At 49.9% G+C, this 14,359-nt stretch overlaps 1 protein-coding gene across 1 annotated transcript; it reads right to left on the reverse strand.

Annotated features, from left to right (window-relative positions):
• Positions 1-7,945: 7,945 nt before the first annotated feature.
• Positions 7,946-9,095, reverse strand: LOC132481492 (putative MAGE domain-containing protein MAGEA13P). The gene is given in 2 exon segments (XM_060086391.1): positions 7,946-8,293; positions 8,295-9,095. Coding segments are annotated over 2 exon segments (1,149 nt in total).
• Between the last annotated feature and the right edge of the window lie 5,264 nt (positions 9,096-14,359).

Consider the following 14,359-nt stretch of genomic DNA (forward strand, 5'->3'; position numbering starts at 1 on the left):
TAATCTCATACTTTTACATGTCCCTGTCCAGTTTTCCCAGCACCACTTATTGAAGAGGCTGTCCTTTCTCCACTGTACATTCCTGCCTCCTTTATCAAAGATAAGTTGGCCATATGTGCGTGGGTTTATCTCTGGGCTTTCTATCCTGATCCACTGATCTATCTTTCTGTTTTTATGCCAGTACCACACTGTCTTAATTACTGTAGCTTTGTAGTATAGTCTGAAGTCAGGGAGCCTGATTCCTCCAGCTCCTTTTTTCGTTCTCAAGATTGCTTTGGCTATTCGGGGTCTTTTGTTTTTCCAAACAAATTTTGAAATTTTTTGTTCTAGTTCTGTGAAAAATGCCAGTGGTAGTTTGATAGGGATTGCATTGAATCTGTAGATTGCTTTGGGTAGTAGAGTCATTTTCACAATATTGATTCTTCCAATCCAGGAGCATGGTATATCTCTCCATCTGTTTGTATCATCTTTAATTTCTTTCATCAGTGTCTTATAATTTTCTGCATACAGGTCTTTTGTCTCCTTAGGTAGGTTTATTCCTAGATATTTTATTCTTTTTGTTGCAATGGTAAATGGGAGTGTTTTCTTGATTTCATTTTCAGATTTTTCATCATTAGTGTACAGGAATGCCAGAGATTTCTGTACATTAATTTTGTAACCTGCTACTTTACCAAATTCATTGATTAGCTCTAGTAGTTTTTCGGTAGCATCTTTAGGATTCTCTATGTATAGTATCATGTCATCTGCAAACAATGACAGCTTTACTTCTTCTTTTCCGATTTGGATTCCTTTTATTTCCTTTTCTTCTCTGATTGCTGTGGCTAAAACTTCCAAAACTAGGTTGAATAAGAGTGGTGAGAGTGGGCAACCTTGTCTTGTTCCTGATCTTAGTGGAAATGGTTTCAGTTTTTCACCATTGAGGACAATGTTGGCTGTGGGTTTGTCATATATGGCCTTTATTATGTTGAGGAAAGTTCCCTCTATGCCTACTTTCTGCAGGGTTTTTATCATAAATGGGTGTTGAATTTTGTCGAAAGCTTTCTCTGCATCTATTGAGATGATCATATGGTTTTTCTCCTTCAACTTGTTAATATGGTGTATCACATTGATTGATTTGCGTATATTGAAGAATCCTTGCATTCCTGGGATAAACCCCACTTGATCATGGTGTATGATCCTTTTAATGTGCTGTTGGATTCTGTTTGCTAGTATTTTGTTGAGGATTTTTGCATCTATGTTCATCAGTGATATTGGCCTGTAGTTTTCTTTCTTTGTGACATCCTTGCCTGGTTTTGGTATCAAGGTGATGGTGGCCTCGTAGAATGAGTTTGGGAGTGTTCCTTCCTCTGAAATTGTTTGGAAGAGTTTGAGAAGGATGGGTGTTAGCTTTTCTCTAAATGTTTGATAGAATTCGCCTGTGAAGCCATCTGGTCCTGGGCTTTTGTTTGATGGAAGATTTTTAATCACAGTTTCAATTTCAGTGCTTGTGATTGGTCTATTCATATTTTCTATTTCTTCCTGAGTCAGTCTTGGCAGGTTGTGCATTTCTAAGAATTTGTCCATTTCTTCCAGGTTGTCCATTTTATTGGCATAGAGTTGCTTGTAGTAATCTCTCATGATCTTTTGTATTTCTGCAGTGTCAGTTGTTACTTCTCCTTTTTCATTTCTAATTCTATTGATTTGAGTCTTCTCCCTTCTTTTCTTGATGAGTCTGGCTAATGGTTTGTCAATTTTGTTTATCTTCTCAAAGAACCAGCTTTTAGTTTGGTTGATCTTTGCTATCGTTTCCTTCATTTCTTTTTCATTTATTTCTGATCTGATCTTTATGATTTCTTTCCTTCTGCTAGCTTTGGGGTTTTTTTGTTCTTCTTTCTCTAATTGCTTTAGGTGCAGGGTCAGGTTGTTTACTCGAAATGTTTCCTGTTTCTTAAGGTGGGATTGTATTGCTATAAACTTCCCCCTTAGAACTGCTTTTGCTGCATCCCATAGGTTTTGGGTTGTCGTGTCTCCATTGTCATTTGTTTCTAGGTATTTTTTAATTTCCTCTCTGATTTCTTCAGTGATCACTTCGTTATTGAGTAGTGTATTGTTTAGCCTCCATGTGTTTGTATTTTTTACAGATCTTTTCCTGTAATTGATGTCTAGTCTCATAGCATTGTGGTCGGAAAAGATACTTGATACAATTTCAATTTTCTTAAATTTACCAAGGCTTGATTTGTGACCCAAGATATGATCTATCCTGGAGAATGTTCCATGAGCACTTGAGAAAAATGTGTATTCTGTTGTTTTTGGATGAAATGTCCTATAAATATCAACTAAGTCCATCTTGTTTAATGTATCATTTAAAGCTTGTGTTTCCTTATTTATTTTCATTTTGGACGATCTGTCCATTGGTGAAAGTGGGGTGTTAAAGTCCCCTACTATGATTGTGTTACTGTCGATTTCCCCTTTTATGGCTGTTAGTATTTGCCTTATGTATTGAGGTGCTCCTATGTTGGGTGCATAAATATTTACAATTGTTATATCTTCTTCTTGGATTGATCCCTTGATCATTATGTAGTGTCCTTCTTTGTCTCTTCTAATAGTCTTTATTTTAAAGTCTATTTTGTCTGATATAAGAATTGCTACTCCAGCTTTCTTTTGATTTCCATTTGCATGGAATATATTTTTCCATCCCCTTACTTTCAATCTGTATGTGTCTTTAGGTCTGAAGTGGGTCTCTTGTAGACAGCATATATATGGGTCTTGTTTTTGTATCCATTCAGCCACTCTGTGTCTTTTGGTGGGAGCATTTAGTCCATTTACATTTAAGGTAATTATTGATATGTATGTTCCTATTCCCATTTCCTTAATTGCTTTGGGTTCGTTATTGTAGGTATATTCCTTCTGTTGTGTTTCTTGCCTAGAGAAGTTCCTTTAGCATTTGTTGTAAAGCTGGTTTGGTGGTGCTGAACTCTCTCAGCTTTTGCTTGTCTGTAAACGTTTTAATTTCTCCATCAAATCTGAATGAGATCCTTGCTGGGTAGAGTAATCTTGGCTGCAGGTTTCTCTCCTTCATCACTTTAATTATGTCCTGCCACTCCCTTCTGGCTTGTAGAGTTTCTGCTGAGAGATCAGCTGTTAACCTGATGGGGATTCCCTTGTGTGTTATTTGTTGTTTTTCCCTTGCTGCTTTTAATATGATTTCTTTGTGTTTAATTTTTGACAGTTTGATTAATATGTGTCTTGGTGTATTTCTCCTTGGATTTATTCTGTATGGGACTCTCTGTGCCTCCTGGACTTGATTAACTATTTCCTTTCCCATATTGGGGAAGTTTTCAACTATAATCTCTTCAAATATTTTCTCAGTCCCTTTCTTTTTCTCTTCTTCTTCTGGAACCCCTATAATTCGAATGTTGGTGCGTTTAATGTTGTCCCAGAGGTCTCTGAGACTGTCCTCTGTTCTTTTCAATCTTTTTTCTTTATTTTGCTCTGCATCAGTTATTTCCACTATTTTATCTTCCACCTCACTTATCCGTTCTTCTGCCTCAGTTATTCTGCTATTGATCCCATCTAGAGTATTTTTTATTTCATGTATTGTGTTTTTAATCGATGCTTGATTCATCTTTAGTTCTTCTAGGTCCTTGTTAACTGTTTCTTGCATTTTGTCTATTCTATTTCCAAGATTTTGGATCATCTTTACCATCATTATTCTGAATTCTTTTTCAGGTAGACTGCCTATTACCTCTTCATTTGTTAGGTCTGGTAGGTTTTTATCTTGCTCCTTCACCTGCTGTGTGTTTTTCTGTCTTCTCATTTTGCTTATCTTACTGTGTTTGGGGTCTCCTTTTTGCAGGCTGCAGATTCGTAGTTCCCGTTGTTTTTCGTGTCTGACCCCAGTGGCTAAGGTTGTTTCAGTAGGTTGTATAGACTTCCTGGTGGGGGGGACTAATGCCTGTGTTCTGGTGGTTGAGGCTCGATCTTGTCTTTCTGGTGGACAGGTCCACGTCTGGTGGTGTGTTTTGGGGTGCCTATGGCCTTATTATGTTTTTAGGTAGCTTCTCTGCTAATGGGTGGGGTTGTGTTCCTGCCTTGCTAGTTGCTTGGCATAGGGTGACCAGCACTGTAGCTTGCTGGTCGTTGACTGAAGCTGGGTGCTGGTGTTGGGATGGAGATCTCTGGGAGATTTTCGCTGCTTGATATTATGTGGAGCTGGGAGGTCTCTTGTGGACCCGTGTCCTGAAGTTGGCTCTCCCACTTCAGAGGCACAGCACTGGCTCCTGGCTGCAGCACCAAGAGCCTTTCATCCACCCAGCTCAGAATAACAGGGAGAAAAAGCAGAAAGAAAGAATTAGTAGAAGAGAGAAAGAGAGAGGGAAAGAAAGGAAGAAGGGAAGAAAGGAAGGAAGGAAGGAAGAAAGAAAGAAAGGAGGGAGGGAGTGAGGAAGGATGGAAAGAAAGAAGGAAAGAAAGGAGGGAGGGAGGGGGCAATGAAAGCAAAAGGAAGAGTGAATGGAAGAAGGGAGGGAGGGAGGGAGGAAGGGAAGAAAGAAAGAAAGACAGGAGGGAGGGAGGGAGGAAGGAAAGAAAAAGAAAGTGGAAAGAAGAAGGGTGGGAGGGAGGGAGGAAAGAAAAAGAAAGAAGGAAAGGAAGAGCGGAGGGAGGGAGGGAGGAAGGGAAGGTAGGAAAAAAAGAAAGAGCAGGTAAAGTAAAATAGAATAAAGTATGAAATATAGTTGCGTTATTAAAATTAGAAAGTAATTATTGGAAAAAAAAAAAAAAAACGGACCGATAGAACCCTGGGACATATGGTGGAAGCAAAGCTATACAGAGAGAATCTTACACAGAAGATTACACATACACATTCACAAAAAGAGAGCAGGGGGAAAAATCAAAAATCTTGCTCTCCAAGCCCACCTCCTCAATTTGGGATAATTCGTTGTAAAAAGAGGAAAAGGGCAAGAAGTCTGAAATCTTGCTCTCTAAGTCCACCTCCTTACTTTGGAATAATTCGTTGTAAAAAGAGGAAAAGGGGGGAAAGTCTTAAATCTTGTCCTCAATGTCCACTTCCTCAATTTGGGATGATTCGCTGTCCATTCATGCACTCCACAGACGCAGGGCACATCAAATGGACCGTGGAGCTTTAATCCGCTGCCTCCGAGGCTGCACAGAGAGATTTCCCTGACTCTGCTCTCACAGCTCCCGGGTCTCAGCCTTGGACCTGGCCCCGCCTCTGTGCGTAGGTCGCCGGAGGGCGTCCGTTCTTCGCTCAGACAGGACGGGTTTAAAGGAGCCGCTGATTCGGGGGCTCTGGCTCACTCATGCAGAGGGGAGGGAGGGGCGCGCAGTGTGGGGCGGGCCTGCGGCGGCAGAGGCCGGCGTGACGTTGCAGCAGCCCGTGGCGCTCCGTGCGCTTTCCCAGGAAAGCCGTCCCCGGGTCTCGGGACCCCGGCAGTGGCGGGGTGCACAGGTCCCCCGGAAGGCGGGGCGGACAGTGACCCGCGCTCGCACACAGGCCCCGCGGCTGCGGCGGCGGCGGCGGGCGGCGGCAGGCGGCGGCGGTGGCGGGCGGCGGGGGGCGGCGGCGGCGGCGGGCCTCGGCGGCGGCGGCGGCGGGCGGCGGCAGGCTCCGGCGGTGGCGGGCCGCGGGGGCGGCGGCGGCGGCGGGCCGCGGCGGCGGTGGCGGCGGCGGCGGGCCGCGGGGGCGGCGGCGGGCGGCGGGCCGCGTCGGGCGGCGGCGGCGGCGGCGGGCCGCGTCGGGCGGCGGCGGCGGCGGCGGGCCGCGGCGGCGGCGGGCGGCGGCGGGCGGTGGGCGGCGGCGGGCTGCGGGCGGCGGCGGCCCACGCCCGTCTCCGAGGTCCACGCCTTACCCGCGGCTCGCGCCTGTCTCCGGCGCTTCCCTAAGCAGCCCTTTTAATGCCCTCTCCTCGCGCACCAGGAAACGAAAGTGAAAGGTAAAAAAGACTCTTGCCTCTTCAGCAACTCCAGACCCTTTCCCCGGACTCCCTCCGGGCTAGCCGTGGTGCACTAACCCCTTCAGGCTCTCTTCCTGCCGCCAGCCCCTGTCCTCTCCCTGCGCTCCGACTGAAAGCCGATACCCAAGCCTCAGCTCCCAGCCCCGCCCGCCACGGCGGCCGAGCAGACAAGCCTCTCGGGCTGGTGTGTGCCTGAGGGCACCGATCCTCTGTGCCAGAATCTCTCCGCTTTGCCCTCCACACCCCTGTTGCTGTGCTCTCCTCCGCTACTCCGAAGCTTTCCCCCTCCGCCACCTGCAGTCTCCGCCCGCGAAGGGGCTTGCAGTGTGTAGAAACCTTCCCTCCTTCACGGCTCCCTCCCACTGGTGCAGGTCCCGTCCCTATCCTATTGTCTCTGTTTATTCTTTTTTTCTTTTGCCCTACCCAGGTATGTGGGGAGTTTCTTGCCTTTTAGGGGGTCTGAGGTCTTCTGTCGGCGTTCAGTAGGTGTTCTGTAGGAGTTGTTCCACGTGTAGATGAATTTCTGATGTATCTGTGGGGAGGAAGGTGATCTCCGCGTCTTACTCTTCCGCCATCTTCCATGGCCTGGCATTTAATGGATCTTTAATAATAGCAGTAATTCTAATATGATTTTGACCCCAGACTCTATCAGTCTCTCCTGGGATTGTGTGTGTGTGTGTGTGCTCCATGGCATCTCAGAGAACACATAGCACTCTAGGACATAAAACAAGTGAGCCCCAAATGCTGCTTTGTAAATAAAACTCAGTAAAATTTTCCCTGTTAGTGGATATAGTCTTTAATTTGGATATTGGGAGGTCTTCCCCAGTTGAATGCAACTCAAAGCTTCCGGAATTTGAGTCAAGAACTAACTCCTTTTCCCCCTCTCAGCTGCTTTTCCATCCAAACAACTATTTTCATTCATCTCACCCCCACCAAAAATCTAGCCCTTGCTTAGAGTTGGCCAAATTGCACTCAAGATAACTTAATTAAAATGTCCTCTCAGTGGCATGGGCTCTGGCTCTCCCAGGCCAGGGAAAAAGTGCCAGCCTCTGGGCACCACTTCAAAGAAATATCAGCCTTTTCTCAGGAAATCCTTGCAGATGATGTGTATAGAACTCCAAGTCTGTGCACTGTGTTCAGTGGCATGGGGACAGAAGGGCAGGACACCTGGTCCAGGTGGAGACTGGGCTATGTTTCTCCACGATCCCAGAGAAACTGCCAGGACCAGTTTTCCATTCTAGGCTTTTCTCTCACCTCTAAGACCCACCTATAAGCATAAATGAGCCAGTGAGCCAGGACTCTCATTTATTAAGATTTAGTTTCTCACACCTTGTTTATTTAGCCAAGCAAATCGAGGTGTATAACTTTAATCTTACAAAACAACAGACTAAATGGGATACAGGATTCTTAGGATAACCATCTTTTACATTTTTTTCTTCTATTTCTCGATCCCATCTATTTTATTCCTGGGCCCTTGCATGTTTCTAAGGAAATTCCTATTCCAATGCCATGTTATCCTGTTCCAGATCACAAAATATGACGGAAGATTCCCCAATTTGTGCTACAGACTAGCAAAATTCTTATTCTAAAGCCTGACAAACAGCAATAAACATGTGACCAATGTTATTCACGAACCTAGACTCTAAAGCTAAAAACCTTTAGGAAAGAAAAAGACAAAATCTGCAATTCAGCCCTCCACTATTTAGAACCTTGACTTCAAACACAGAGTGGAGGGCTTCCCTGGTGGCGCAGTGGTTGAGAGTCCGCCTGCCGATGCAGGGGACACGGGTTCGTGCCCTGGTCCGAGAAGATCCCACATGCCGCAGAGCGGCTGGGCCCGTGAGCCATGGCCGCTGAACCTGTGTGTCCAGAGCCTGTGCTCCGCAAGGGGAGAGGCCACAAGAGTGAGAGGCCCACATGCCGCAAAAAAACAAAACAAAAAAAAAACAAAAAAAAAAAAACAAAACAGAGTGGAGAATCTTCCTCTGACTTCACTCAGGGCTGGAGAGGCTGCTGGGCATGACACCAGAGCTGCCACTGGCCATGGCAGAAGTATTAGCCCCTGCGGCAGCTCTGGCCTGGGCTCTCTCTTTCTCATCTCTCAGAGCTTCCTCATACCAGGGTGAGAATGCAGTGGGGTCAATCTCATTGATCTTGGCAAAAAACTCCAGGACTTTCACCTTGCTGGTTTCAGCGTGGGCCCTTGGACCCCACAGGAACTCGTAGTGTGGAGGATCACTGTTGGGCACCTGCTGGTACTCCAGGTACTTTTCCTCCACCAACTCTTTGGTGATGAGCTTCTTGGTCTCCCTGAAATCCTTCTGCCCAGCATACATCCCCAATAACAGTCAGCACTTCCCAGATTTTCTCCTCAGGAGCACGTTTGCCCTTCATGAAGATCACACCCAGGATAAGGATCAGGATGCCGGTCTTGGGAACACCCTGGGCATCACTCAGCATCCCGTTGTAGGTGAGGTCTAGTGCCTTCACGAGCACATAGGAGTGGTTGGGGTCCACTTCCTTCACTTCAATGCCAAAGACAATCTCCATGCACTCACAGGCTTTCCTGAAGATCACAGGGAAGTGGTCCTTGTGCACTTTGATGATATTCCTCAGCATTTCTGCCTTTGTGATGGGCTCCTGTTTTACATACTTGACACTTAAGAACTGAACCAATTCAGCCACCTCCTTGTTTAGCATGTCACAGAGCAAGAACTCGGGAGCCTGGGAGGTGCTCACACCCTCTTCTTGGCTGCTGGAGCCCTCATTTGACTTGCTCAGTGGAATGGCTTCGACGGCCATGGAGGAGGAGCGGGCTCCCTGCGAACTCCGGGGAACACTTCACGTTCCAGCAGCAGGCACAGCCTCTGCGGTGCCCTGGGTCAAAGGAGAGAGCGAGGAGGCAGTGGCCCCCTCCTCCTCAGTTACAGGGACCTGTGCGCCCACGAGGCCCTGAGCCTCTTTTCCGTCCTGAAAGCCTACTTCAAGCTTGTCACACTGACTCTTCTGTGAAGCATGACGACGCATGCTGGGGGGCAGCAGGCAGGGGTGTGGGCAGGGCGTGGTGATGGCGGCCAATTGATCTGAGGGAGAGAGGAAGAGTGTGAGAAACTCAACCCTGTCAGCTCTGACTGAGGCCATCTTAATAGGTCTTCCCTTAGACAGTGCTCTGGGGGGTCCCCTGTCTTCCTGACTGGTCTGTGCCCTAAGGACCAGTGGGAGGACCTGTGAAACTCCTCAGGGTGACACAAGCCCGCTCAGCCTGCAGATTCCAGGTAAGACAGTAGGCTGTGCGAGCTCAGGCACTGTGGTGTCCCCTCTGCTCTGGTGTGGGGGGGCCCACTGGTCGACATTCAGGGTCCTCACCTTGACTGACTCCCTGCCCTTCCAGGGCTTCCTCCACTTTGCTCACCCGAGGCACATGCTTCAGACCAAAATCCTCGCTCCCAGGGTTACTTGAGTCCCTATAAGAGGAACTGCGGGGCACCTCAGGCCGCAGACTGCAATCACAATCCCGCCCCCAACCCCCAGCGCTGACAGGACGGGGAAGGCCAGACTTTGGGATGCTCCCACCGTCCTGGGGTGGATGGTCCCATCAGTGCCCACTCAGAGTCCTCGGCTTTCTCCTGGCCAGGCAGGCCTGCACCCCACCCCTCTGCTGCTCTGAGGCAGAACTCTCAGAACAAGAGCTCACACCCCCGAGACCAAGAGCAGGGCACCGCATTTGGCCACACCTGCCAAGGGCCTCCCTGGGGTGACAGTAAGGGCTGGATGAACGCTGCAGATCCTGCTCTCCTGGAATAGATGGATCGTCACAGTCCCTATCTTAAGGCCTGGGACCCCCTCTCTGTTGACCTGAGGTCACCCTCCTTAAACCAAGGCCTCACTTCCCTGAGATAGCGGAGGAGGAAGCGAAGGGGCACCACACTCCACCACCACTCCCTGTGTCCTCTCATGGCTGACAGCAGGGGCAGGGAGGCGCCGGGACCCATCTGTTCTTCAGCCGGGGGTCCGCCCTGCCCTCCACCTTCCATTTAACTCCTGGAGGAGCCTGAGACTCATCCCTCTGCTGCACTGAGGCTCCGCGAGACCGGAAGGTGGGAGTACGTCCTTCCCCTTCAGCTGACCCGAGACTGCATCCCTGAGGCCCAGGCTCCGTCTCCCAGAGACCAGACGAGGGAGCAGGGGCAGTGCAGGGGGCTGGCGCAGCCCTACTTGGGCGTCTCCCGGGGGTGACAGCAGGAGTGGGACGTGGCCAGAGACCCGTCTCTCTGCAGCTGAAGGGCCTCCCTGTCCTAGCCTGTGAGTCCTCACCTCCACTCCTGGCAGGGCTGCGGCTGGGCCTCTCAGGAGAGAGAAGGGCAGGTCCCCGTGGGGCCTCCTGGTCCTCTCAGCCCACCGGGAGCTCCTCGCCATCTCGCCTGGTGGGCCCTTCAGCCCGAGGCCCTCACTGCCCTGAGACCCCGGATGTGGAAACGGGGGAGACAAGGGAGGATTGGCCCGGCCACCTTTCCCGGGGTCCCCAGGCTGCCAGGAGGGAGCAGGGGGTCCCTGTGGAGGTCCCGCCAGGCTCTCTGGCAGGGCACCCACCGAGCCCTTCTGCCGACAGGGCCTCCCTCTCCCTTCTGCGGCCCGAGCGTGGCCCTCAGGCCCGGCTGCCGGGAGCGCGCGGAAGAAAGGACGGAGTGCCGGGGGCGCCTCTGCCTGACGGGACGGGGGCCCCCAAGCTGACAGCAGGGGCTGAACGCCATCTCTTCGGTGGCGGGGGAGCTCCTGTCCCCTCTCAAGGTGCTGCCATTGGCCCTCAGGCAAAGGCGTCTCTCCTGGAGACCAGCCCCACGGCGTCCTGAGGGAACGAGGGGGCATCACTGAGCCCTCCCGGGGGGGCTCGTGGGGCTCCGCGTCCGCGGAAGGTGCCCTCGTCCATCCTCACAGCTTCCCACGCAGTCCCCATGCAGCCCGGCCCCCTCCCTTCTTCTGACCCGAGGCCGCTGCCTCAGCCCACGGCCACCACAGCCCCGGGTCGCCGGGCAGAGACGTCAGGAGACGGAGAGGGGCCCCGCGGCCCACAGCCCCGCCCGAGTCGGCTCACGGCGCACAGCCAGCCAGACTGGGTGGGGCGGGTGCCCACGGGACCCCCTGTGCGGACTTCAAGGCCCCCTCCGCCCTCCATGAGGGTCCCCCCTTAACAGCCGGCAGAGCCGGGACCCCCGCTTTTCTAACCCGAGTCCAGCCCCGATGCTCCTGACATGGAGGCCCAGGGAGAACACCTCCGAGGGCCCGGCCTGGGCTGCCCGGGGTGCCACGCAGGGCAGGCCGGGGGCTGCGGAGAGCGGCCCCCAGGCCTTCCTCCCCATCCTCACCTCCATGCCGGCCGGTGAGGGCCTCCGTCTCCACTGACCCAAGTCCGCGCCATTAGTTCCAGCTGGTTCCAGCCGACGACGCCTCGGTCTCTCAGCCCCCGGCTGGAAATCAGGACACCTCATATCCGGGACCCCTGCCCAGGGCCTCTTGAGGAGGAAGGCAGGGGCAGAGCGGGCCGGAGCCCATCTAGGGCACCTGAGAGGGCCGCTCTCCTCCCTGTGGACCCTCACCTTGCCGCCTGGTGGGGCCTGGGCTCGTTCCTCTGCTGCCCCTCAGAGGAAAACTGCTGGGAAAACCTTTCTGGCCTCCCCTTGACTCCTGCGCTGCGTGAGTGCCCTGCCTTGGTTCACCTGAGGCCTCACCCCTCAGATAAGGAGCCTTCCCTCCCCAAGACAGGAGGGAGGCGGGGCCTTCACCTGACAGGCCTCTGTGGGGTCCGCAAGAGCTTACCGCAGGGGTGGGGGGTGGTCTGCATGGCTCCCTGTGTGTTCTGGGTTGGGTCACCCTCATCCTCCAGAAGGCCTGCACCTGCTGCCTTCACAAGGCCCTTCCGTCCCGAGATATCCACCTCAGAAATGAAGAGGGGGTGGCACCTGTTCCTGACACTCCTGCTTGGGGCCTTGGGTGAGTTTCTGTGGGGCCCCTCTGTACGGGTGGGCGGATAATTCAGCCCTCCATAAGGGCCCTCGCCTTCATGCCTGGCAAGGCCTGGGAGTCCTCCCTTGGCCGACCTGAGTGCTCCCCCTCAGATCAAAGCCCTCACCTCCCTGTAAATGTATCCCCTCTCCTGGTGGAAGTCAGGGTCTGCCACATCTGGCCATAGTGCCCCAAGGCCTCCCAGGGCTAACAGCTGGGGTAGGATGGGCCTGGGGACTAGTTTCTTCTGTGGCGGGAGTTCTTCGTCCTCCCTCAGGATCATCACCTTGACTCCTGGCACTGAATTGACCTTCTCTCTCTGTGGACCCAAATCTGTCCATATCAAACCAAGGGTGGGAGACAGCAGCCCAAGCTTGTCATTGTGGCACAGCATTACTAAATTTGCTTATTATTGAAACAGTTTTGTTCTTGTTGTTGCTGTTGTTGAGGTTTTAGGGTTTTCTGTATACATGATTATATCATTTCAACTCGAAGAACTCCCTTTAGTATTTCTTGTAAGGCAGGTCTAGTGGTGATGAACTCCCTCAACTTCTTTTGTCTGAGAAAGTCTGTACTGCTTCTTCATTTCTGTAGGACAGCTTTGCCAAGTGTAGTATACATGTTCATGTATTTCATTATTTTCCTTTTAATGTCCATGGGATCCGAAGTGATGATTCCCATTTCATTTCTGATATTTGTAATTCTATCTTCTTTTCTCTTGGTTTGCCTAACTAGAAGCTTATTAATTTTATTGATCTTTCCAAAGAACCAACCTTGGGTTTCCTTGATTTTCTCTATTGTTTTCCTGTTTTCAATTTCACTGATTTCTTACTTTATTTTTCTCTCTGCTTTCTTTTTTTTTTTTTTTTTTTTTTTTGGCGGTACGCGGGCCTCTCACTGTTGTGGCCTCCCCCATTGCAGAGCACAGGCTCCGGACGCGCAGGCTCAGTGGCCATGGCTCACGGCCCCAGCTGCTTCACGGCATGTGGGATCCTCCTGGACCGGGGCACAAACCCACGTCCCCTGCATCGGCAGGCGGACCCTCAACCAATACACCACCAGGGAAGCCCTCTCTCTGCTTTCTTTACAATTTTGTTAAACACATTTTCATTTAGATTAAAAAATATATTTTCAACCTCTCTTTGGGCTTTTCCTTTAACCTACAAATTATATAGAAGTATGTTATTTCATTTCCAAATATTTCAGGGATACTCTAACTACCTTCTTGTTACTGATTTTCAGTTTAATTCCATTGTGGTTTATGAACAAACTTTGTATAATTTCTATTCTTTTAGGTATGTTTAAAGGTTTTGAATTTGTCCTATCTTGATAAATGCTTTATGTCACTTGAGAGTAATATGTATTAAATTGTGGGATGGAGTATTTTATAAATGTCAAGTAGATCAAGTTCACTGATAGTGCTGTTCAGGCCACCTACTGATTTTCTGCGTGTTTGATCAGACAGAGTGGTATTGAAGTCTCCAAATGTAATAGTGGATTTGTCTATTTCTCCTTTCATCTCTATCAGATTTTGCTTCACATATTCTGACACTTTGTTTTTAGTTGCATATGCATTTAACATTTCTATATCTTCTTGGAGAATTGACTTCTTTTTCATTATGTTGTGCCCCTCTGAATCCCTGATGATTTCCCTTGTTCTAACGTCTGCTTCTGTGAAATTAATATAGCTACAAAATCTTTCTTTCTTTCTTTTTTTCTGTGGTATGTGGGCCTCTCACTGTTGTGGCCTCTCCTGTTGTGGAGCACAGGCTCCGGATGCGCAGGCTCAGCGGCCATGGCTCATGGGCCCAGCCGCTCCACGGCATGTGGGATCTTCCTGGACCAGGGCAAGAACCCGTGTCCCCTGCATCGGCAGGTGGATTCTCAACCACTGCGCCACCAGGGAAGCCCCTAACAGCTTTCTTTTGATTGTTGTTAATGTGGGTATATTTTTTCCATACCTTTACTTTTAGCCTATCTGAATCTTTATATTTAAAATGAATTTCTTCATCCATTAGACAAAATGTGATTAGATATTGTATTCTATCACCTTGACTACCTGTGTCTTTTTTTTAACACCTTTATTGGAGTATAATTGCCTTACAATGGTGTGTTAGTTCCTGCTTTATAAAAAAGTGAATCAGTTATACATATACATATTTTCCCATATCTCTTCCCTCTTGCGTCTCCCTCCTTCCCACCCTCCCTATCCCACCCCTCTAGGTGGTCAAGAAGCACCAAGCTGATCTCTGTGTGCTATGCGGCTGCTTCCCACTAGCTATCTGTTTTACGTTTGGTAGTGTATATATGTCCATGCAACTCTCTCACTTTGTCACAGCTTACCCTTCCCCATCCCCATATCCTCAAGTCCATTCTCTAGTAGGTCTGTGTCTTTATCCCCGTCT

This window comes from Mesoplodon densirostris, chromosome X (assembly GCF_025265405.1).
Source record: "Mesoplodon densirostris isolate mMesDen1 chromosome X, mMesDen1 primary haplotype, whole genome shotgun sequence".
Lineage (NCBI taxonomy): Eukaryota > Metazoa > Chordata > Mammalia > Artiodactyla > Ziphiidae > Mesoplodon > Mesoplodon densirostris.